The sequence below is a fragment of the Dasypus novemcinctus genome, chromosome 26 (assembly GCF_030445035.2).
Source record: "Dasypus novemcinctus isolate mDasNov1 chromosome 26, mDasNov1.1.hap2, whole genome shotgun sequence".
In the NCBI taxonomy this organism is placed as follows: Eukaryota; Metazoa; Chordata; class Mammalia; order Cingulata; family Dasypodidae; genus Dasypus; species Dasypus novemcinctus.
The window spans coordinates 12,444,528-12,466,959 of NC_080698.1; the positions used below are offsets into that span (position 1 = coordinate 12,444,528).

Genomic DNA, 22,432 nt, shown 5'->3' on the forward strand with positions numbered 1-22,432 from the left:
ATATTTTTTAAAAAAGTGAATCAGGTTTGAATGAGGACTGAGACGTTATAAGGTCACATACAAATAATAAATCATTGCTAAAAAAATTACACCTGTGAAGTCATCTGGTCCTTGGTTTCTCTTTTTAGGGAGGTTTTTGATTACTGATTCAATCTCTTTATTGGTAATCGCTCTGTTGAGCTCTTCTGGTTTGTCTTGATTGAGTGTAGGTAGTTTGTGTGTTTCTAGGAATTTGTTCATTCAATCTAGGTTATCTAATTTGTTGGCATACATTTATTCATAGTATCTTCATATAATCCTTTTTATTTCTGTGGGGTCAGTTGTAGTCCCCCCCTTTTTCTGATTTTAGTTACTTGTGTCCTCTTTTTTCCTTTGTCAGTTTATCTAAAGGTTTGTTGGTTTTATTGGTCTTTTCAAAGACCCTACTTTTGGTTTTGCTGATTCTCTGTCATTTTTCATTCTTTACTTTAGCCATTGTTATTTCCTTCCTCCTGCTCAGTTTGTATTTAGTTTGCTCATTTCTCTGGTCCTTTAGTTGTGAGGTTAAGTCTCTGATTTGAGAGATTCTTTTTCAATATAAGCATTTATTCTATTTATTTATTTATTTTAAAGATTTTTCTTTCTCCCTGCCCCCCCCCAACATTGTCTGCTCTCTGTGTCCATTTGCTGTGTGTTCTGTGTCCATTTGCACCCTCAGTGGCACTGCATCCCTTTTTTGTTGCGTTATCTTGCTGCATCAGCTCTCCCTGTGTGCGGGGCCACTCCTGGGGGGGCTATGCTTTTTTCATGCAGGACAACTCTCTTTGCAGGGCACACTCCTTGTGCATGGGACACCCCCACGCGGGTGCGCCCCTGCTTGGCACAGCACTCCTTGCACGCAGCAGCTCTGTGTATGGGTCAGTTCATCACACGGGTCAGGAGGCCCTGGGTATTGAACCCTGGACCCTCCCACATGGTAGGCGGATGCTCTATCAGTTGAGCCACGTCCACTTCCCTCAGTGTATTTAGAACGCCAACTTTTTTTTCAGCATTCTTTTTTTTTTTTTAAATAACAAATCAGTTTTATTGGTACCTATTAATAAAGCATACAGTTCATCCACGGTATGAATCAGGGTATTTGGTATAATCACATAATTGTGCATTTATCATTTCAGACATTAAAGTATTTTCATTATTTCAATAATAATAAACAGAAGGAGGGGTGGGGTGGGGAGTGGGGTTTATGGGAACCTCTTATGTTTTTTAATGTAACATTTTGTGTGGTCTATTTATCTTTAAAAAAACAGTATTAAAAAATAAATTTAAAAATAAAAATAAAAACAGACAAATAAGCAAGAAAATTCTTCACCTTTCAATCCTTCTGTTTCTCCTGCTGTACAAAGCTGCTATTTCTGCCTATTCTTACATATTTATTTATCCAGCAGCTTTTTTGAGATATATGCATATTCCATACGATCTATCCAAAGTGTAGAATCAATGGCTTTTAGTATAATCACAAGGTTTTGCACTTATCACCACAAAAAATTTAGAACCATTTCATTACTCCAAAAAGAAAATCTCAATACCCCTTAGCATGCCTTTCCCAGCCCTACATAACCACTAATCTAATTTCATCTTTATAAAATGATTTATATTTATATTTTATATAAATGGAATCATACAATATGTTACACAATATATTTAGTTCATAGTAGTGCAATCATAAATTATTTGTCCTTTTGTATCGGGCTTTGCTTCATTGAACATAAAGTCCTCCAGGTTCATCCGTGTTGTCATATCCTTTACAACTTCATTTCTTCTTACATGTAAATACACCACAGTTTGTTTATCCATCCATTGGTTGGTGGACATCTGGTTTGTTTCCCTCTTTTGACAATAGGGAATAATGCCTCTATGAACATTGGTGTGCAGATATCTGTTCATGTCACTGCTCTCAGTTCTTCTGGGTATATACCTGGTAGTGGTATTGCAGGGTTACATGGCAAATCTATATTCCACTTCTTTAGGAACTGCCAAACAGTCCTCCAGAGTGGCTGTACCATTCCACATTCCCACCAACAGTGAATAAGTATTCCTATCTCCCCATATATCCTCTCCAACTCTTGTTCTCTCTCTTTTTAATAGTGGCCATTCTGATAGACGTGAAATGGTATTTCATTGTAGTTTTGATTTGCATTTCCCTAATCATTAGTGAAGTTGAAGTTTTTTAAATGTGTTTTTTGCTATTTGTATTTCTTTGGAGAAATGTCTATTCAAGTCTTTTGCCCATTTTTAAAATAGGGTCGTTTGTCTTTTTATTTTTGAGTTGTAACATCTCTTTATATATCATGGATATTAAACTCTTATCAGACATGTGATTTCCAAATACTTTCTCCCATTGAGTTGGCTACCTTTTCACCCTGTTGACAGGGTCCTGTGAGGTGCAAAAGTGTTTGATTTTGAGGGGGTCCCATTTATCTATTTTTTCTTTTGTTTCACGTGCTTTGGATGTAAGGTCGAAGAAAGCACCGCCTACCACAAGATCTTGAAGATATTTCCCTACATTTTCTTCTTGTATTTTTATGGTCCTGGCTTTTATATATTTAGGTCTTTGGTCCATTTTGAATTGATTCTTGTATAGGGAGTCAGATAGGGGTCTTCTTTCATTCCTTTTGTTATAGATACCCAGTTTTCCCATCACCATTTGTTGAACAGACTGTTTTGTCCCATTAACATGGACTTGGTAGGTTTGTCAAAAACCAGTTTACCATAGAGGTAAGGGTTTGTTTCTGGACTCTTTAATTCTATTCCACTGATCAATGTGTCTGTCTTTATGCCAGTATCATGCTGTTTTTTTAATTAAAGATTTATTTATAGACCCCCCACCCCACCCTGTTTTCTGCTTTCTGTGTCCATTTGCAGTGCATTCTTCTGTGTCTGCTTGTCTTCTCTTTAGCCAGCACCGGGAACCAATCTTGGGACCTTCTGGAGTGATAGAAAGGTGTTCAGTCTCTTGTGCCACCTCAACTCCCTGGTCTGTTGTGTCTTTTACTGTCTCTCTTCTGTGTCTCTTTTTGTTGAGTCATCTTGCTGTGCCATCTCTCTGCTCTGGCCTGCATTCCTGCATGGGCCAGTACTCCGCTTGGGCCAGCTCGCTGCACGGGCCAGTGCTCTGCGTGGGCCTGCTCTCTGCTTGGGCCAGCTCGCCTTCAGCAGGAGGCCCCTGGAATCGAACCCTGGGCCTCCCATTATGGTAGATGGGAGCCCAGTTGCTTGAGCCACATCTGCTTCCCAGTAACATGCTGTTTTGACCACTCTAGCATTGTAATATGTTTCAAGGTCAGACAGTGAAATTCCTTCCATGTTTGTTTTTTTTTTTTTTAGAATGATTTTGGCTATTATGGTACACTTTCCTTTCAAAGAAATTTGGTAATTGCCTTTTTTGTTTCTGTAAAGTAGGCTGTTGCAATTTTGATTAGTATTGCATTGAATCTATAAAGCAGTTTGGGTAGGATTGATATCTTCCCAGTATTTAGTCTTCCAGTCAGTGAACACTGAATGAATGTCTTTCCATTTGTTTAGGTCTTCATTGATTTCTTTTAGCATTTTTTTGTGGTTTTCGGTGTATAGGCCCTGTACTTCTTTGGTTAAATTGATTCCTCGGTATTTGAGTCTTTTTGTTGCTATTGTAAATGGAATTTTTTTTCCTGATTTTCTCCTCAAATTATTTAATACTAGTGTACAAAAACATTACTGATTTTTGCATGTTAATCTTGTATCCTGCCATTTTGCTGAACTCATTTATTAGCTCAAGTATCTTTATTGTAGACATTTCAGAATTTTCTAAATATAGGATCATGTCATCCATGAATAGTAAGAGTTTTACTTCCACTTTTCTTATTTGGATGCCTTTTTCTTGTCTAATTGCTCTAGCTAGAACTTCTCACCCAATGTTGAATAATAGTTGTGACAGTACGCTTCCTTGTCTTGGCCCCTAACTTAGAGGGAAAGCTTTCCCCATTGAGTGTGATGTTGGCTGTGGGTTTTTCACATATGCCTGTTATCATGTTCAGGAATTTTCCTTCTATTCCTATCTTTCAGAGTTTTTATCAAGAAAGGATGCTGGATTTTGTCGAATGCCTTTTCTGCATTGATTGAGATTACCTTGTAGATTTTTTCCTTCAGTTGGTAAATGTGGTATATTATGTTGATTTTCTTATGTTGACCCAGCCTTGCTTACCAAGAATAAATCCCACTTGGTTGTGATGTGTAAGTCTTTTGATAAGCTGTTGGATTTGATTTGCAAGAATTTTTTGAGAATTTTTGCTTCTATGGTCATTAGAGGGATTGGTCTGTAATTTTCTTTTCTTGAAGTGCCTTTATCTGGCTTTGGATTAGGGTGATGCTGGCTTCATAAAACATTTTGGGTGATTTTTCCTCCTCTTCAACTTATTTGGAAAAGTTTAAACAGGATTGGTGTTAATTCTTTTCCAAATGTTTAGTGGAATTCACCTGTAAAGCTATATGGTCCCTGGATTTTTCTTTGTTGGGAGATTTTTGATGATGGATTCAGTCTCTTTGAATGTGATTCGTTTGTTTTGTTCTTGTATTTCTTACACTGTCAGTGTAGGTTATGCATTTCTCAGAATTTGTCTATTTCATCTAAGTTCTCTTGTTTGTTGGCATACAGTTTCTTATAATGTCCTCTTATGATCCTTTTATTTCTGTGGGGTCACTCATTTCTCCCTTTTTATTTCTGATTGTATTTACTTGCATGTTCTCTCTTATTTTGTTAGTCTGGCCAGGGGTTTGTCAATTTTATTGATCTTTTCAAAGAACCATCTTTGGTTTTGATTTTCGCGGTTGGTTTTTTGTTCTCAATTTCATTTATTTCTGCTCTAATCTTTATTATTTCTTTCCTTCAGCTTGCTTTGGGGTTGGTTTGTTCAAGTTCATTTAGATCTTTGATTTTAGCTCTTCTTTTTAAATACAGGATAGGGTTTTAAATTTCCCTCTCAAGACCGCCTTCTCTGTATCCCATAAATTTTGGTAAGTTGTGTTCTGATTTTCATTTGTCTCAATATATTTCCTGATGTCACTTGCAATTTCTTCTTTGATCCATTGATTATTTAGGATTATGTTGTTTAACCTCCACACATTTGCGAATTTGTCTCTTTCCTGTCCATTATCGACTTCCAGCTTCATTTCATTATGATCTGAGAAGGTGCTTTGTATAATTTCAGTCTTTTTATATTTATAGAGAGCTGCACTGTGCCCTAACGTGGTCTATCATGGAGAACAATCCAGGGCTACTAGAGAAGAATGTATAATCCGCTGAGTTTGGCTGCAACTTTCTCTATTTGCCTGTTACTTCTAACTCATTTATCATATTGCTCAAGTTCTCTGTTTCCTTGTTGATCTTCTATCTAGTTGTTTTATCTAATAATGTGAGTGGCATGTTGAAGTCTTCAATGATTATTGTAGGGATATTTATTTCTTCTTTCAGTTTTGCCAGAGTTTTCCTTGTATATTTTGGGACACTGGTTAGGTGCATGGATATTTATGACAGTTACATCTTTCTGGTGGGTTATCCCTTTTATTATATAAAGGCCTTCTGTATCTCTTATACTTTTTTGCATATAAAGTCTGTTTTCTCCTGTGTTAGTATAGCTACCCTTGCTATATTTTAGTTACTATTTTTGTGGAGTATCTTTTTTCAACCTTTCGCTTACAGTGGTTTGTATCCCTGGGTCTAAGGTGAGTCTTTTGTAAACAGCATATGGATGACTCTTGCTTTTTATTTATTCTGTCAGCCTATATCTTCTGATTGGAGAGTTTAATCCATTTCCATTCAGTGATTTTACTGTAAATGTATTATTTCCTTCCACCAGTTTATTCTCCGACTTTCATCAGTCATATCTTGTTTTTGTCTTTTTATTCTTTTGGTTATCCTTTCTGCTATTCTTTCTTTTATACTCTCCTCCATGCCTCTCTCTCTTGTCTTTTTCTTTCAGTCTCTAAGGCTTCCTTTAATATTTCCTGCAAAGTTGGATTCTTTTTTATGAAGTCTCTTAGTTTCTTATTGTTTGTGAATATTTTATTTTATTCTATTTTATTTTTTGTTTGTGAATATTTTAAGCTTAATTTCAGATATGAAGGACAATTTTGCTGGATATAGAGTTCTCGGCTAGCAGTTTTTCTCTTTCAGTATCCTAATTGTATCATACCACTGTCTTCTCACTTCCATGGTTTCTGATGAGAAATCTGCACTAAGTTTACTGGGCATCCCTTGTATGTGATGGTTTGCTTCACTCTTGCTCTCAGAATTTTCTTTATCTTTGACATTTGACTTCTGAATAGTATGTGTCTTGGAGGAGGTCTATTCGGGTTTATTCTGATTGGGGTATAGTGCACTTTTTGGACATGTCAGTTCATTTCTTTCATGACAGTTGGGAAATATTCAGCTATTTCCTCAAATACTCTTTCTGCTCCTTTTCCCTTTTCTCCTTCTGGAACTCCCAAAACATATATGTTGTTGCATTATGTGTTGTTATTCAACTCCCTGAGGCACTGCTCAATTTTTTCCATTCTTTCCCTCTCTGTTCTTTTATCTCTTCAATTTCAGCTGTTCTGTTTTAGTATCATGTAATCTTTCTTCTACCATTTTGCATCTGCTGTTGTATGCCCCTAATGTGTTTCTGATCTCATGTCATTCCTATGAGCTAGCTCTTTTACTTTTCTAATCAGGTTTTCAAATTCTTTGTCCTCGCTCAATGTCTTCTTGATGTCATTTATCTCTTTAGCCATATTGTCTTGCAACTCATTAATTTCCTTTTGGAAATTTGTGGGCATCTCGTGAATTAGTTGTCCCAAATCCTGTTTCTTTTCTGGGGCTTTGATATATTCCTTTTCTTAGACCATGTCTTCCATTTTCTTAATATGACTCGTAATTTTTTGCTGCTGTCTAGGCATATTATTAGAATCGTGAGTTTACTCAGATGCTCAATTTCTCTCTCTTTGGTAGTGATTTAGTGGCAGGAGACTGTGTGTTACTGCTGTTCTTTGATTTTTATTTCAACCTGGGCCTTTAGGATTGTTCCTGTTAATTGCTCAAAACTAGGCTCTGGACCCATTTAATGGGTTACAGACCCGCTTCTTAGGGCCTTGAGGAGGGAGGGTATAAAGGTCGGAAAAAGCCTCTCTAACTTATTTACATTTAATTTCTTCACATGCACTTCCTTGAGCTGCCAGCAGCTTTGGCAGTCCTCTCAGTTCTGAGAGGTAGTGAGTCTACTGAACTCCAATTGCATCACTGCAATTGATGGCTCCTGCCTGGATGCTAAGATCCTTGTAGTTCAAACTTTCTCAGAGACAGTTCTCCAGCCTTTGCTGGCAGCCTCCTCCCTTTTCCTGGGTAGGAAATACTTCCACTCCCCTTTGCATCCCCAACAACCAGTCCTGGTCAACAGAAAGGGAATATTGAGAGGGTCATATCATTTTAGTCCCTTGCTGGCTCCCATGGCAAATAATTACGCAGCCCCACCTACCCTGGAAGAGATTGTGGGATACAAGCAGACCAAATTTGTGGGTCAAAAGCTGACTCAGCCTTAGGCTGTGTTCCTCTGTCCCCCCTTTCCTGGGGAGGTGTGTCCTCAACAATCAGTCCTGGTTAGTAGAGAGGGATATTGAGAGTGTTAGATTTCTTTAGTCCAGTGCAGGCTCCCAGGCCAAACAGTGGTGTGGCCTCACTCAGCCTGGAAGGCTCCTGGGACGCACAGACCAAATTTTTGAATCAAAGGCTGTGGCAGCCTTAGGTTGTATCCCTCTCTCCTCCTTTCTTGGGGCTGTGGATCCCTGGGGCCCCCTTTGTCTGTAGCACTATCCCAGTGGTCTGAGTATTCAAAAGTGTATTTAGGGAAATGGATGTGGCTCAACTGATTGAGCATCCATCTACCGTATGGAGGGTCCAGGATTCGCTCCCCAGGGCCTCCTGACCCATGTGGTAATCTGGCCCACGTGCAAGGAGTGCCGTGCCATGGGGTGCCCCCCCTGTGTAGGGGTACCCCACATGCAAGGAGTGAGCCCCGCAAGGAGAGCTGCCCCACGTGAAAAAAAGCACAGCTCGCTCAGGAGTGGCACCGCACACACACAGAGCTGATGCAGCAAGATGATGCAGCAAAAAAGAGCCGCAGTTTCCCAGTGCTGCCAGATAATGCAAGCGGACGCAGAAGAATACGCAGAAGAATGGACACAGAGCAGACTGGGCGGGGGTGTGTGTGTGTGTGTGGTGGGGGCAGAGAAGGGGAGAGAAATAAATAAATCTTTAAAAAAAACAAATTGTGTTTAGTGTGTAGGAGGGTGCTGTCAGTAACAACCACCACTTTTATTTTATTTTTAAAGATTTATTTATTTCTCCCCTCATCCTCATTGTTTTTTTGCACTCGCTGTCTGCTTGTCTTCTTTGTCTTCTTTTTAGGAGGCACCAGGAACCAAACCCAGGGCTTCCCATGTGGTAGGTAGGTGCCTAATTGCTTGAGTCACCTCCACTCTCTTTTTTTTTTTTAAAGATTTATTTATTTAATTTCCCCCCCTCCCCTGGTTGTCTGTTCTTGGTGTCTATTTGCTGCGTCTTGTTTCTTTGTCCGCTTCTGTTGTCGTCAGCGGCACGGGAAGTGTGGGCGGCGCCATTCCTGGGCAGGCTGCTCTTTCTTTTCACGCTGGGCGGCTTTCCTCACGGGCGCACTCCTTGCGCGTGGGGCTCCCCCACGCGGGGGACACCCTTGCGTGGCACGGCACTCCTTGCACACATCAGCGCTGCACATGGCCAGCTCCACACGGGTCAAGGAGGCCCGGGGTTTGAACCGCGGACCTCCCATATGGTAGACGGACGCCCTAACCACTGGGCCAAAGTCCGTTTCCCTCCACTCTCTTTTTGTTGTGTCTCTCATTGTGTTTCCTCACTGTATCTCTCGGTTGTGTTATCTCACTGCATCATCTTGTTGCATCAGCTCGCTATCTTGCCCATTGTCTTTAGGAGGCACTAGGAATCAAAACTGATATTTTCCATGTGGTAGGTGTGGGCCCAGCTGCTTGAGTCACATCTGCTTCCCAGCCACAGCTTCTAATTCATGGTTTTGCCATTGCATTGTGATTCTTTTATTTTTTCCCTCTCTCTTCTGGGCGGTGTCCAGTCTTCCCCTGGTATCCTAAACCCTAGAAGATTTTTTTCCAGGCCTTTTCTCCCTGACCTCTAGTTATTTTTCTGAGGGAGAAGAGAGTCCCATGTCTTTCTAGTCTTCCACCTTCCCAGAAGTCCTCTGGGCATTGTCTTTGCTACATACCATAACTTTGGCTATGTTGTGTTTTCATTTTCAGTCATCTGAAGATTTTTCCTCATTTTCCCTGTGATTTCTTCTTTGACCTATTGTTTGTTTTATAATATGTTGTTTATATGCTTCAGATATTTTGGGGCTCTGCCATTAGGTATATATATGTTTATCATTGTCATACCTTCTTCTTGAATTGACCCTTTTTGCAGTATATAGTGCCATACTTTGTCCTTGCAATAGTTTTTGGTCAAGTCTGTTATATAGCTACCCAGCATTGTTTTGTTGGTTACTGTTTGCATGGTATGGTTTTTTATATCCTTTTTAATTCAACTTCCTTATGTCCTTGTTTTATAGTGTGTTAAAGATTTATTTATCTTTATATCCCCATCCCCTTGTTGTTTGCACTTGATGTGTCTGTTCGTCTTCTTTCTTTTGGGGTCACCAGCAGCTGAACCCAGGACCTCAAATGTGTGAGGGAGGCGTCTAATCACTTAAGCCACCTTGCTTCCTTGCTTTGTTGTGTGTCTTGTTATGGTTTTCCTCTTGTGTCTTGTTGCTCATCTTGTTGGGTCAACTTGCCACACCTGCCTGTTGTGCCAGCTCACTGTTCTGCTTGTCCTCTTTAGGAGGCATTAGGAACCGCTCCCTGCTTTCTCATGTCTCTCATTATGTTTTTCCTTTTGTGTCTCTTCTTGCATCATCTTGTTGTGTCAGCTTGCCATGCCTGTCCATCATGGCAGCTCACTGTCTTCTTTAGGAGGCACTGGGAACCAAACCATGGACCTCCCGTGTGGTAGGCGGGAGCCCAGTTGTTTGAGCCTCATCTGCTTCCCCCCATATCTTTGAATTGTAGGATCTTCTCTTTTTTTTTTTTTTTAAAGATTTATTTTTTATTTCTCTTCCCTTCCCTGCTCCACCCCCAGTTGTTTGCTCTCTCTGTCCATTTGCTGTGTGTTCTTCTGTGTCCACTTGTATTCTTGTCAGCGGCACTGGGAAACTGTGTCTCATTTTGTTGCGTCATCTTGCTGCATCAGCTCTCCGTGTGTGCGGTGCCATTCCTGGGCAGGCTACACTTTCATCGCACTGAGCGGCTCTCCTTAAGGGGCGTACTCCTTGCGCGTAGGGCTCCCCTACGTGAGGGACACCCCTGCATGACATGGCACTCCTTGAGCGCATCAGCACTGCGTGTGGGCCAGCTCATCACACGGGTCAGGAGACCCTGGGTTTGAACCCTGACCTCCCATGTGGTAGGTGGACGCCCTATCCTTTGGGCCAAATCCACTTCCCTAGGTTCATCTCTTGTAAGTAGCATATGCTTTTTTAAAATCCATTCTCCCTTTTTTACTGGAGAACTTAATCCATTTACATTTAAAGTATACTGATAATGCAGGACTTTCTTCTCCTGTTGTGCTATTTTGTCTTTATATGTCTTATACTTTTTTGATTCTCAATTCTCCATTAATACCTACTTTCTTATTTATTTGACTTTTTATATCTTTTTGTGACCCTTCTCATTTCTTTCTGTAAATATTTTTTACATATTTTCTTTGTACTCATTATGGGGCTAAAATTTAACATCCTAAATATAGAATTATTATATTTGATTTGATACCAACTTTACTTTAATAGCGTACACATACATTTTTCCTGTATCCCTCTGTCTCTTACCTTTTTGTTATACTTTTTACAAATTATATCTTTGTATATTGTGCATTAAAAGTCTTGGATTGATCATTGCTCTTTATGTGTTTGCATTTATAACTTGTGAGAAGTAAAAAGTGGAGTTACATGCCAATAAATATAATATAAAAGTGCCAGCATTTATAATTATCCATATGGTTACCTTTACCTTTATTGGAGGTCTTCGTCTCTTTATGCCACTTGGATCCACTTTCCAGTGACTTTTTTCTTCAGTTTGAAGAATTCCCTCTAACATTGCTTTTAGGGCACATCTAATGGTGATGAACCCCTCACCTTTTGTTTATTTGGAATGTCATAATCTCTTCTTCATTTTTGAAAGAAAGTTTTGCCAGGTATAAAATTCTTGGTTGGCAGTTGTTTTATTTCAGCACTTAAAATATTTCAAACCACTGCCTTCTTTCCTTTATGGTTTCTGATGAAAAATTGGCAGTTAATATATTAGGATTCCCTTGTACATAACTTTTTGCTTTTCTCTTTCACCTTTCAGAACTCTCTCCATCTTTTTGGCATTGTATAGTCTTTGATTACTATGTGTCTGGGCATGGGTCTCTTCAAGTTTATTCTGTTTGGAATTTGTTGATCTTCCTGAATGTGCATATCCATGTCTTTTCTTAAATTTGAGAATTTTCTGCCTTTATTTCTTTAATATTCCTTCTGTCCCTTTCTCTCTGTCTTCTCTTCCCGGGACTTTTGTAATGAGTACATTGGTGTACTTCCTGTTGTCTATAGGTCTCTTAGGCTATGTTCACTTTTTTAAAAAATCTTTTTTTCTTTCTGATCTTCAGCATGACTCATTTAAATTTGTCTTGTCTTCAAGATCACTGATTCTTTCTTCTGCCAGCTCCAATGTGCTGTTGAAACTGTGATCTTCAACTCCATTAGTTTTGTTTTTTAAAAAAATTTCTCTCTTTATTGAGATTTTTATATTGTGTATTCATTGTTTTCATCTTTCTCTGTGTTTTTCTTTATCTTCTTTAGTATTTTGAGGATTTTTTTTTAAAGTCTTTTTCTGGTACATTCACATTCTGGTCTTCTTTGTTGATAGATTCTGAATTTTTGTCTTGTTCCTTTGGATGGATCATCATTTCCTGTTTCTTTATGCTGTATAATCTTTTGTTGTACATTGTATATTTTAATATTTGAAAGTATTAACACTGGAATTTAGTCTCTGAGGTTGTCTGTTCCTCAACTAGCAATATGACAGATTTCCTTGAATGTCAGGAGCTAAAAGTAACAAACCAAAGCCAAAAGCACCTTTTTGTCTTTGCAAATTGCTTTACTTTGGCTGATGGTCTCTTTTTCAGAGTTTAGCCCTCTTATCAAGAAGAATGGCTGATCATTTTCAAATGGTTACTGTATGTAACCTTATCCAGCCCCATGCCAGTCAGAACTTCACTGTCAGGCCTTACAACTTGTAATGTCCAATAGTGAATCTGTCTATGATCTTGAAAGGCCATCGAGTTCTGTTGTCCCTTCTTCTCGCAGGAGCAACTCACTTTCAGGAGGAAAAAGCCAGAAGAGAGAAATAGAACAGTTGGTAACATATTCCCACTGTTCATCTGTTCAAGTTCAACCCCCTCCACCTGACATTCAAGATTCAAGGCCTTCCCTTTATACTCTGACTCTGTCCTATCCACCTATTTTCTGATTTTGCCTCCAACTATTCCTCTAAGTGGTTGCTCAATAAATTTGCTTGTTAAACTTAAAAAAGCAAATATATTATAAGAAAACAAAAAACTCTTAAAAGACTGTAAGGCCAAGAGCCTATCAAAGGTCATTGTGAGAACCAGGCCAAAGCACCCAGCAGAACATGAAGTTGAAGTGTGCCAGTGCAGCCCCAAGTGTAGCTGGTGTATAGGCCAAGCTGCAGCATTGGTTAAAGTGACCATTTGGCAGTGAGCTTCATCTCTTAGGAATTTGCTGTTTAGCCAGCTGTTTGATTAGGAGAAGGAATTTTATAATCTCCCCTTTAGGATGGAAGAATTCAGGGCTGTAAGAGGACGGTGACAATGCTATGGCAATATTACCTCCTTGAAGGACTGGGGCCCTGAAGGAGTGATAGTTGTTTTTAAGGGAAATAGAGAATCAGTGAGTTTTCCTTCTGTAGTGTTTTAGATGGACATTGAAGAGGGCTATTTGTGGAGGGTAGCAAATTTGGCAAGGCAACTCGACAGACTGAAGCTCCACTTTGGAGCTTCTGTTTTAGTTTTCATGCTTGGTGGAACACAGGAGCACTGGCTCTTTGCTTCCTCAGTAGGTGGAACATGTCCATGACCCAAGGCTCGTGCCGCATTCCTGATGTTTTTTTTAGCACTTTGAGTGCTGCTCTATTTAGGAGGCCTTTTATAAAAGGCCTCCTGAGGATCCGATGATGATAGTGAGAGGAACGTGATTTTTTTTTCGTATAAATTTTATTTTTTTATTTTATTTTTTTTAAAGATTTATTTTTATTTATTTTATTCTCCTCCCCTCCCCCGGTTGTCTGTTTTCTGTGTCTTTTTGCTGCGTCTTGTTTCTTTGTCCGCTTCTGTTGTCATCAGCGGCACGGGAAGTATGGGCGGCACCATTCCTCGGCAGGCTGCTCCCTCCTTCGCGCTGGGCGGCTCTCCTTATGGGTGCACTCCTTGCACGTGGGGCTCCCCTACGCGGGGGACACCCCTGTGTGGCACTGCACTCCTTGCGCGCATCAGCACTGCGCATGGGCCAGCTCCACACGGGTCAAGGAGGCCCGGGGCTTGAACCGCGGACCTCCCATGTGGTAGACGGACGCCCTAACCACTGGGCCAAAGTCCGTTTCCCTAAATTTTATTTTATTTATTCATTTTTAAAAAAATATTACATTAAAAAAATATGAGGTCCCCATTCACCCTCACCGCCCCCACCTCACCACTCCCCCCATAGTAACACTCTCCCCAATCATCATGACACATCCATTGCATCTGGTGAGTATATCTCTGGGCATCCCTGCACCCATGGCCTGTGGTCCACACCATAACCCACACTCTCCCATGTTCCATCCAGTGGGCCATGGGAGGACATACAGTGTCTGGCAATTGTCCCTGCAGCACCACTCAGGACAAGTCCAAGCCCCGAAAATGCCTCCACATCTCATCTCTTCCTCCCATTCCCCGCGAGTGTGATGTTTTAACCTTTTGTTCATGTTAATGGTATTGTGATGTCTATTATGAGCATTCCTTTTCTGGTGCCTTCCTTGGCCATTTCCCCTTTGCTCTTCTAAAAGCAAAGGTTTCTACTTGAAAAAATCAGTGGGCTCTAAGTGTGAGGGTTGAGGAAGGTACTGCCAGTGCTGCTGCAGGGGAGTGAATCACCCTGGGTATGTGCAAGTATATGTACACACATGCATGCACATGCACACACACTCTTTTACAATATCCACATTAACCTTTCCCTCAACCTCCCCACCCCCAAATGCTAGGACAGTGAAGCATCGATGAGGCCTTGGGAGTAGTCTTCCCAAGGACTCTGCTAGCTTCCAGAGAAGGATCTTTGAGTCTTCGTCTTGGACAAAGAGGCTCCTGGGAAGAAACAGGGAGGTGGTCGTGTGTTGGAAGGCCTTTCCTGCTGCTGCTCTGCTTACTTCATTTCAGCCCAATATTGACTCGCATGTATTTTCCCAACCATTCTACCTTCCATAAATTATTCATGCCTTTTGCTTTTGTTCCTGTATCTGTCTAGAATGCCCTTTCTTTCCTCCCTTAGTAACTGGTGTCTACCCATTCTTTTAAACCAAATCTGGTTTTCACCCTTCCCAAGGAAGTACTCCCACCCCAGCCCTGGTGTGGCAGAATTAAGTGTCCTTTCTCCAAATTGTGTTGCTATTGTGTACTTACCACGCTGCATACATTTCCCCACGTGGTTCATTGCACTGTCCTTGGCATAGGATCTGATACATAGCAGATGCTCAACTGTATTAGCTAAATGGAAATCAAGGAGCAAGAGGCAACAAGTGGGTGGTTTGTGGCAGCCTCATGTGGAGAGATTTAAAATAAAGTGTGGTCTACAACCTCAGATGGTGTATGTATGTGGTACCTGCATGATGTGTGTAAGAAACACTCATTATGTGACCCTACAAACTTTGCCATTTCTGTTTTCCCCTTTGCTTTCTTATTTCTGATCTTTGATTAGGATATACATGTGAGGTTTGAGTTCTCCTCCATACACATAAATACTGCTACCCAATATGGCTGACTGAGCCCCAAGGCTCTGTATCCTGCCAGATTGACTGTTCAAAATTATTGAGAGTATGAAGTTCTGTGAAGTTGAGGCAGTCCAGTGTTTGAAGACTTGTATCCCCTATGAGAGAAATATTATACCAGGATTCAAAGGCATAGCTGCCTGACTGAAAAGCCCGTGCTCCTAATGGCCTGCCTGCTCTGGCTTTCTTATTTCCTTTTTAACCACAGGGAAATCCTAACTTTTCAGGGCTTCAGTTTCTCAAATTTAGAATGAGGGGAATAAAACTCACCTTGTAGATTTATTAGAAGGAGGAAAGGAGATAATATCTATCAGAAACCAAACCTATACCTTGCACCTGGAATAGTGGAAGTCATAATAAAAGCAGCAACTGTTCACACACACACACATTTTATTTAGGTTGACTCATTTAATCATCACTACAGTCCTCTGAGGTCACTATACTTTTTAATCCCTTTTTGAAATTGAGGAATAGAAAGGTATAACACGGGGAAAAGCTGGAGTTCACACCCCAGAGGTCTGGCTCCTATGCTGTTATCTCTTAGGAAACGTTAGTTTCTACCTCCATCCTGTTCTAGAATCTAGTCTAAAGAAGAAAGGGACCAGGAAAGTGGATGTGGCTCAAACAATTGGGCTTCTGCCTACCACATGGGAGGTCTGTGGTTTGGTTCCCCGTGCCTCCTAAAGAAGACAGTAAACTGGTGCCCATCAGGGCAGGTGTGGCAAGCTGACACAAGATGATGCAACAAGATACACAAGAAGAAAAACCTAATGAGAAACACAACAAAGCAGGGGCAGAGGTTCCCAGTGCCTCCTAAAGAGGACAAGCAGGATGGTGAGCTGGTGCACCAAGATGATACAAGAGACACAAGAGGAAAAACATAATGAGATACTTAACACAGCAGGGAGCAGAGGTGGCCCAAGCAATTAGGTGCCCTCCCTTCCACACCAGAGGTCCTGGGTTCACTTCCCAGTGCCTCCTAAAGAAACAAAGAATATGAACAGACACTGCAAGTGCAGACAGTGAGGGGGTGGGGAGACATAAATAAATGAAATAAATCTTAAAAAAAAAAGGGACCATAGGAAAACCAAAATGGTAATAGGGCCATCAGGAGGCTACACCAAGCTGCAGAAGGATGAGCAGTACGGAATGTCGTGGACTACCATGATTCCCTGACTAAGCCACTGACTAGTAAGACAGCCCATTTGCTAATTGTTAGAGGTGGCTGAGTGGATAATTCCCCATGGGACATCTTTTTTTTCAATTTGGGGGTATCAACTTACTGGATCACTGGTTGAGACTTACAGCATCTCCACCTCCCTTTACCAAAGCCTTCATGGTGAATGTTTCTTACCCCTTTAGACACTTAAGTCATACTGATATAAAAAGGGTTTGAATAAATAAGTGGGAGTGAAATGACAAATCTTCCTCACAGAAAAATTTCAAATAATGAAAGTAGAGGCAAAGGGGGAAATAGAAAGCCACCCTTAAAGTATTGTAATATTGACTGCTCCAGGTAAGATCCCTTGATGAATGCTAAAATTAGGGGATGAAACTTGTCAGGAGAAATGGGATATTTGCATAGTTTCAAAGTATCTCCCCTAAATGATTAATTCTCTTCCTCTGAATGTGGGCTGGACTTAGACTTGCTTCTGTTGAATAGAATATGGAAAGGGAAAAATAGTAACTTTACAGTGGAAAAACATGGCACAGTGTCTTAACCAAGCTATCAAGGTTAATGTCACCAGTGATGAGGTCTTATAGACATCTTGTCCATCCTAATAGGATATGATGAGAAGGTTGCTTCACAACTCTGTGATTTTTTTCTCCCCAAACCAACACCCCAGGCTTAGCATGAGAAAACATTAGAGAAAGCCAAATGTAGGGACATGTTCAAACATTTGATCAGTGCTCTTCAAAAAAATGTCAAGATCATGAAAGACAAGACAGAAACTGCCACAGGAGACATGGCTAAGGAGATATGACTAAATTCAATGTTTTATCCTGGATGGGAACAGAAAAAGGGCATTAGTGAACAATTGGTAAAATCTATAATAAAGTCTATAGTTTAGTTAAATAAAAAACAAAGCAAAATCAAACTTCCTGGGTCCTTGTCTGAAAACTCAATGGCATTGACTGGAGCACCTCAGTTATGACAGTTGTGTTCTAGTTTGAATTCTTGTTATCTTTAGGAATGACCATTTGGTTTGTGTATCTAGGAAGCTCTTATGGATTTGGGGACAGGATTGTAGTCTGTGTGACTGTAAAGCCCTGCCCACCCAGTGCACAGAATACTGCTCAGCAGGCTGAGAAGAGGGGTGTGCACATAGGTCCTCCCACTCCAACTCCAGACTTTGCTATTGTTTGGTGCCACAAATAATATCCCCTTCTGTCAGGAATAGCTTCCTGTTTTTTTTCCCCTCCATCCCCAAGGCATTACCTTTAGGTAATCTGCTCATCTGTAGCAGCGTGATATGGTTATAAATTCCAAAAAAAAAGATATTGGATTATGTTTGTAATCTGGTCTGTACGTGGGTGTGATTGAGTTATGATTAGGGCTTTGATTGGGCCATGTCATTAAGGTTTTGAGTCCCCGTCCCTTGATGGGTGGGGACTCACAGATAAAAGGCATGGCAAAAGACAAGAGTTGAGGGTTCTTAATGTTGGAGTTTGATGCTGAAGACTTAAGCTGGAGCCCCGGGGAAAGAGACAGCCATTCGCCTGGTAGTCTACAGCTGACCTTGTGGAGAGAGGCAAAGCCTAGAGAGCCTCGTAGTCTACAGCTGACCTTGTGAAAACAAAGGTGTTGAGCCCAGAGGAACCCAGGAAGCCTGAACCCTTACAAATGGCAGCAGCCGTCTTGCTGCAACACATGAAGATAGACTTTGGTGAGGGAAGTAACTTATGCTTTATGGCCTGGTATCTGTAGGCTCCTATGCCAAATAAATACCCTTTGTAAAAACCAGCCAATTTCTGGAATTTGAATCAGCGCCCCTTTGGCTAATACATCATTCTTTCAAGGCCTAACGCATATTTTACCTCTTATGTAATTCCTTGTGTGATTATCCCAGTAAGTCATGTTGCTCATATTCCTGTGATCCTGGCACAATTATTTTTGGTTTAGCGAATTATCCCTGGCTAAAAAGTATCTTAAATGTCTAAGCTCTATTATAGGTCTTTTGGCCTGTCCCTCCTGTGTTACTTAGCACACCTTGCCTTGTGGTATATGTTTTTATACATGACTTATCTCCCTAAATAAAACACAAACTCCTTAAAGGGAAGGAGTCTAATAAAAAATCCCTTAAAGCATCTAGGGCAGCACTTGCTACATAGTAAGCTCTTATGAAGTGTTTGGTGAGTTGAGGGAGTGAATGCTTTGAGATACTAAAAGGAGGGTTATCCTCCTTATTTGCAGATGAGAATTGAAGGAACTTTCTTAGAGTCCCACAAATTTGAGAATGAACCGTGTTTGGGACCCAGCTGTCCCAACTCTGTCCCTTTGTAAACAATCCAAGGCCATGAAGCTTCCTCACTTTGATCATAGTGCTAAATTATAGTAAGAGTGATGGCTATCATTTGTTATAGGCCTACTCCTGGCTAGACTTGGTTCTAGACAACAGCTCCGAAGTGTGGGCATCATTATGCACACTTTATAGATATATCCATTAAAGTTCAGAGAGGTATAAGCAACCTGCCAGGTTGAGATTCAAATCTAGGTATGTCTGACACCAAAACCCATTCTGCATGCGCGTGCACACACACACACATACACACCCCGCCTTGTGAAGGTTTGTCCATGCCACCTCTTTCTCCTTGTCTTTTCAGACCCATCCCTGGAAGGCATATGTGGCAGTGAACATATCCAGATGGAGGAAGATGGGCAGCGGCCGCCACGGTGCACTTCAACTACCTCATCTCAGTCTGAGCCTTCAGAGCAGCACAGGCGCCCCCAAGGCAAGAGCCTAGCCTCTGAGGACCCCAAAAAGAAGAGAGCTCAGAAGCCCTCTCACATGAGGAGAAATATACGGTGAGCTGTGCTTGGGGTAAGAGGAGAGAGCAGGAGTAGATGTAATCCCTTCATTTTAAGGCTGTGAGTGGCAGGAAGCCTGGTCTGAGCAGCAGAGTCCTCTTTACAAAGGAAAGAAATATAGACTGTGTTCCCCATTAATAGTGAAGATACATCTCAGGACCCCTGGGCCTGGGCTGTCAGAGGTTGCAGGGGGAATGCAAGTGAAACTTGACTCCTGCTGGGGAGTGTCCCATTCTCTGGAGGTCCTGGGAGGCAACTCAAGGATGATAAGGTACTCTGGGTTGGAATCTTGGTTTCTTCCTTTACTTTTCCTTCTGTCTCAAAATAAGAGGAAATAGAAGAAATTGAGTTCTTATCTTCTTAGAACTCAACTCCAGATGGCAGGGGATTATCTGCCCAAAGCAGGGCTTCTTCCTTGAGCTATGAGATGAGCAAACGTTAACTTCCTTAACTATCCAAATTCACAATAGTCCTTTCTTCTATCAAATAACAACTTGTGTAACTGAAAGGAGATGGATGATATTGTTTTCTCCCCTGCCCCCAGTTTTTTGTTTTAATTGTAATGACAGATTGATAGCATTACCCTAAGTTTGGACAATAAATAAGTGGAATCACTGATAATCTCACTTTCCCACGAAACAACTTTATTTTTTAAATGTGACTTTTCAGCATTATGAATCACATATATAATGAGTCAGCAGGGGTAACTGTTAAGAAGTTAAATGTCATAGGAGGATTTTGGCCCAGAACCACTTGTGTCTTGAACTCCCATTTTTTACCTTGCTTATGGCAATATATAGTGGGACTGATGCAGCTTCTCCCCTTTCCCTCTTCAGCCTTCACATTACATTGCCCAAATCTCAAGTGAATCCAAATTCTTGCTCTTGTTTTTAGGAAGCTGCTCCGGGAGGATCAGTTGGAGCCAGTTACCAAAGCAGCACAACAGGAAGAGTTGGAAAGGAGAAAACGCCTGGAGCAGCAGAGGAAAGATTATGCAGCTGCCATTCCCACTGTTCCCCTGGAGTTCCTCCCTGGTAAGCCATAAAAGTGGCAGGAAAGGCCCTTGTGCTTCAGGGAGAACAAGCCCTCTTGAGGCATGCACAGGGGTCAAGCACTAATCTGGGATAAGACTGTGGCCTTTCGGGAGTCCTTTAGAGTCATTTAGCTCCTTGGGAGTACGTGCTGGGAAGGATCTCCTTTAAAAAGTTATGATGGATAAAATGTATTCCTTAACTTGTTTTTATTTGGCTTTTCTTTCTGTAACTTTGAATCTTAGCGTGCCAAGGGATTGCTACCTTTTCTAGTGACCAGGTGGATACCAGGAAGTAAAAACCAGTAGAGAAAAGGGAATTTGGGAAGAAGGCTGTGGCTTTGGAGAGACCCTCTGCTTCTCTTCTCAGGAGAATACTCCCCATGAGAGTAGCAAAAGAGGAGGGGAGAGGAATCATTTCTGGATATATGTTTGAACTAAATGTGTTTTTGACCTTTCCTTCCAATTTCTTTCCCTAGAAGAAATTGTTTTAAGAGCAAGTGATGGTCCCCAGCTGCCTCCTCGGGTTTTAGCCCAGGAAGTCATTTGTCTGGATAGTAGCAGTGGCAGTGAGGATGAAAAAAGCAGTCGAGATGGTAAGATCAAGCCAGAAGTCCCTCTCCTTTCTCTTGACCCACTATTAATCCTGAGAGATTGGCTGTACCTTTGAATCGAATTGTGTTCAACCCTTCCTTACTCAGTTTGGGGGCTGGCTTTGACAAATTTCCCTGAGTATACTTGGTGAATGTAAGTTTTCCTCTTGTCTTAACTTGAAACTATAAGGGAAAAAAGGGAAAACTAAGAATTTTTAGAAGTGATGAAAAATTCTAAGTTTTAAGTTTCCATATTCTTTTTCTGACAGGAGGCAATAAATGATCTGTGCTCCTGTTTTTTGTTTTTTGTTTTTGTTTTTGGTTTTATTGGCTGTCTCAGAGGTGATTGAACTGAGCTCTGGAGAGGAGGACACTCTGCACATTGTGGATAGCAGCGAGTCTGTCAGTGAGGAGGAGGAAGAAGAGGAGAAGGGTGGCACCCATGTGAATGATGTCCTAAATCAGCGTGATGCTCTGGGACGGGTCCTTGTCAACCTGAACCACCCTCCAGAGGAGGAGAATGTCTTCCTGGCCCCACAATTGGCACGGGCAGTGAAACCTCATCAGGTACAGCAAATCTTGACTCTCTTCTCCTTATCCATTCTGCTCCGTTGCTGCCAGCATTGCCTGTTGGTGGTTATTAGCATGACAGCCTATGACATATTTGTTAAGTACCGAGAGCTATTGGAAAGGCTGTATGCCTTCCAATAGCATCAGCCCTAGGAGCTGATGCTTCAGGATTCCTGAAAAGCAGAACAGAAAGAGATAAGTCTCAGGTTTGCTTTGTCGTGTAGGAGGCTTTTGAATTTTGGCTTAATAATCTTGCACCTCCATCTGTGAGATTAACTAGACTGGCTGAGATGCTCTTTGGAGAGCAGTATTTTTATTAGGAAGTTAAGGCTCCAGAAGAGACGTGAGAGGCAGAAATGTCTGAGGGACTTTATGAGAGAGAGGAGGGTGCAGAGTTTGTCAGTGTTGATCCAGAACCTAGAACGAGGACCAGTGAGTGGAAGTTCTGTGAAGGCAGAGGTTGCCTCAGCATAAGAACTTGAATAAGAATTGCTCTGCACGGAATGGGCTGCCTTGGGAGATTGAGCTCACCATGCTGAGGACAGCCAAGGTAAGACTGAGTGAAAGACTGTTAGGAATTTGGTACTGCAGATTCTTGCATCAGATAGGACATTGTACCAGGTGAATGCTTTTCTGTTTTTTCCAAGAAGACTGTACAGGAAAACTTCTGTAGCCATCCATGCCAGCTGTCTGTTATAATCCCTGCTCATTTACTTAATTCTCACTAATCCCAAAGATTAGTGACATTTGTCTGTGTTTGTCCCTTGTCAGATTGGTGGGATCCGGTTCTTGTACGATAACCTGGTGGAATCCCTGGAGAGATTTAAGACCAGCAGTGGTTTTGGCTGTATACTGGCGCACAGCATGGGTCTGGGGAAAACGTTGCAGGTGATATCCTTCATCGATGTCCTTTTCCGCCACACGCCAGCCAAAACTGTTCTTGCCATTGTGCCGGTAAGATTTTGGGAAGTTTCTGCTTACAGA

The 22,432-nt window shown here is 41.3% G+C and overlaps 1 protein-coding gene across 1 annotated transcript in view; it reads left to right on the plus strand.

Annotated features, from left to right (window-relative positions):
* Positions 1–22,432, plus strand: part of RAD54L2 (RAD54 like 2) — a 136,097-nt gene that overhangs the window by 80,034 nt on the left and 33,631 nt on the right. Inside the window, exons 4-8 of the mRNA XM_058288516.1 lie at positions 19,051–19,252; positions 20,150–20,289; positions 20,765–20,881; positions 21,219–21,445; positions 22,220–22,402. Of these exons, the coding sequence (XP_058144499.1) occupies positions 19,051–19,252; positions 20,150–20,289; positions 20,765–20,881; positions 21,219–21,445; positions 22,220–22,402 (869 nt within the window). The remainder of the gene's footprint in view (positions 1–19,050; positions 19,253–20,149; positions 20,290–20,764; positions 20,882–21,218; positions 21,446–22,219; positions 22,403–22,432) is intronic.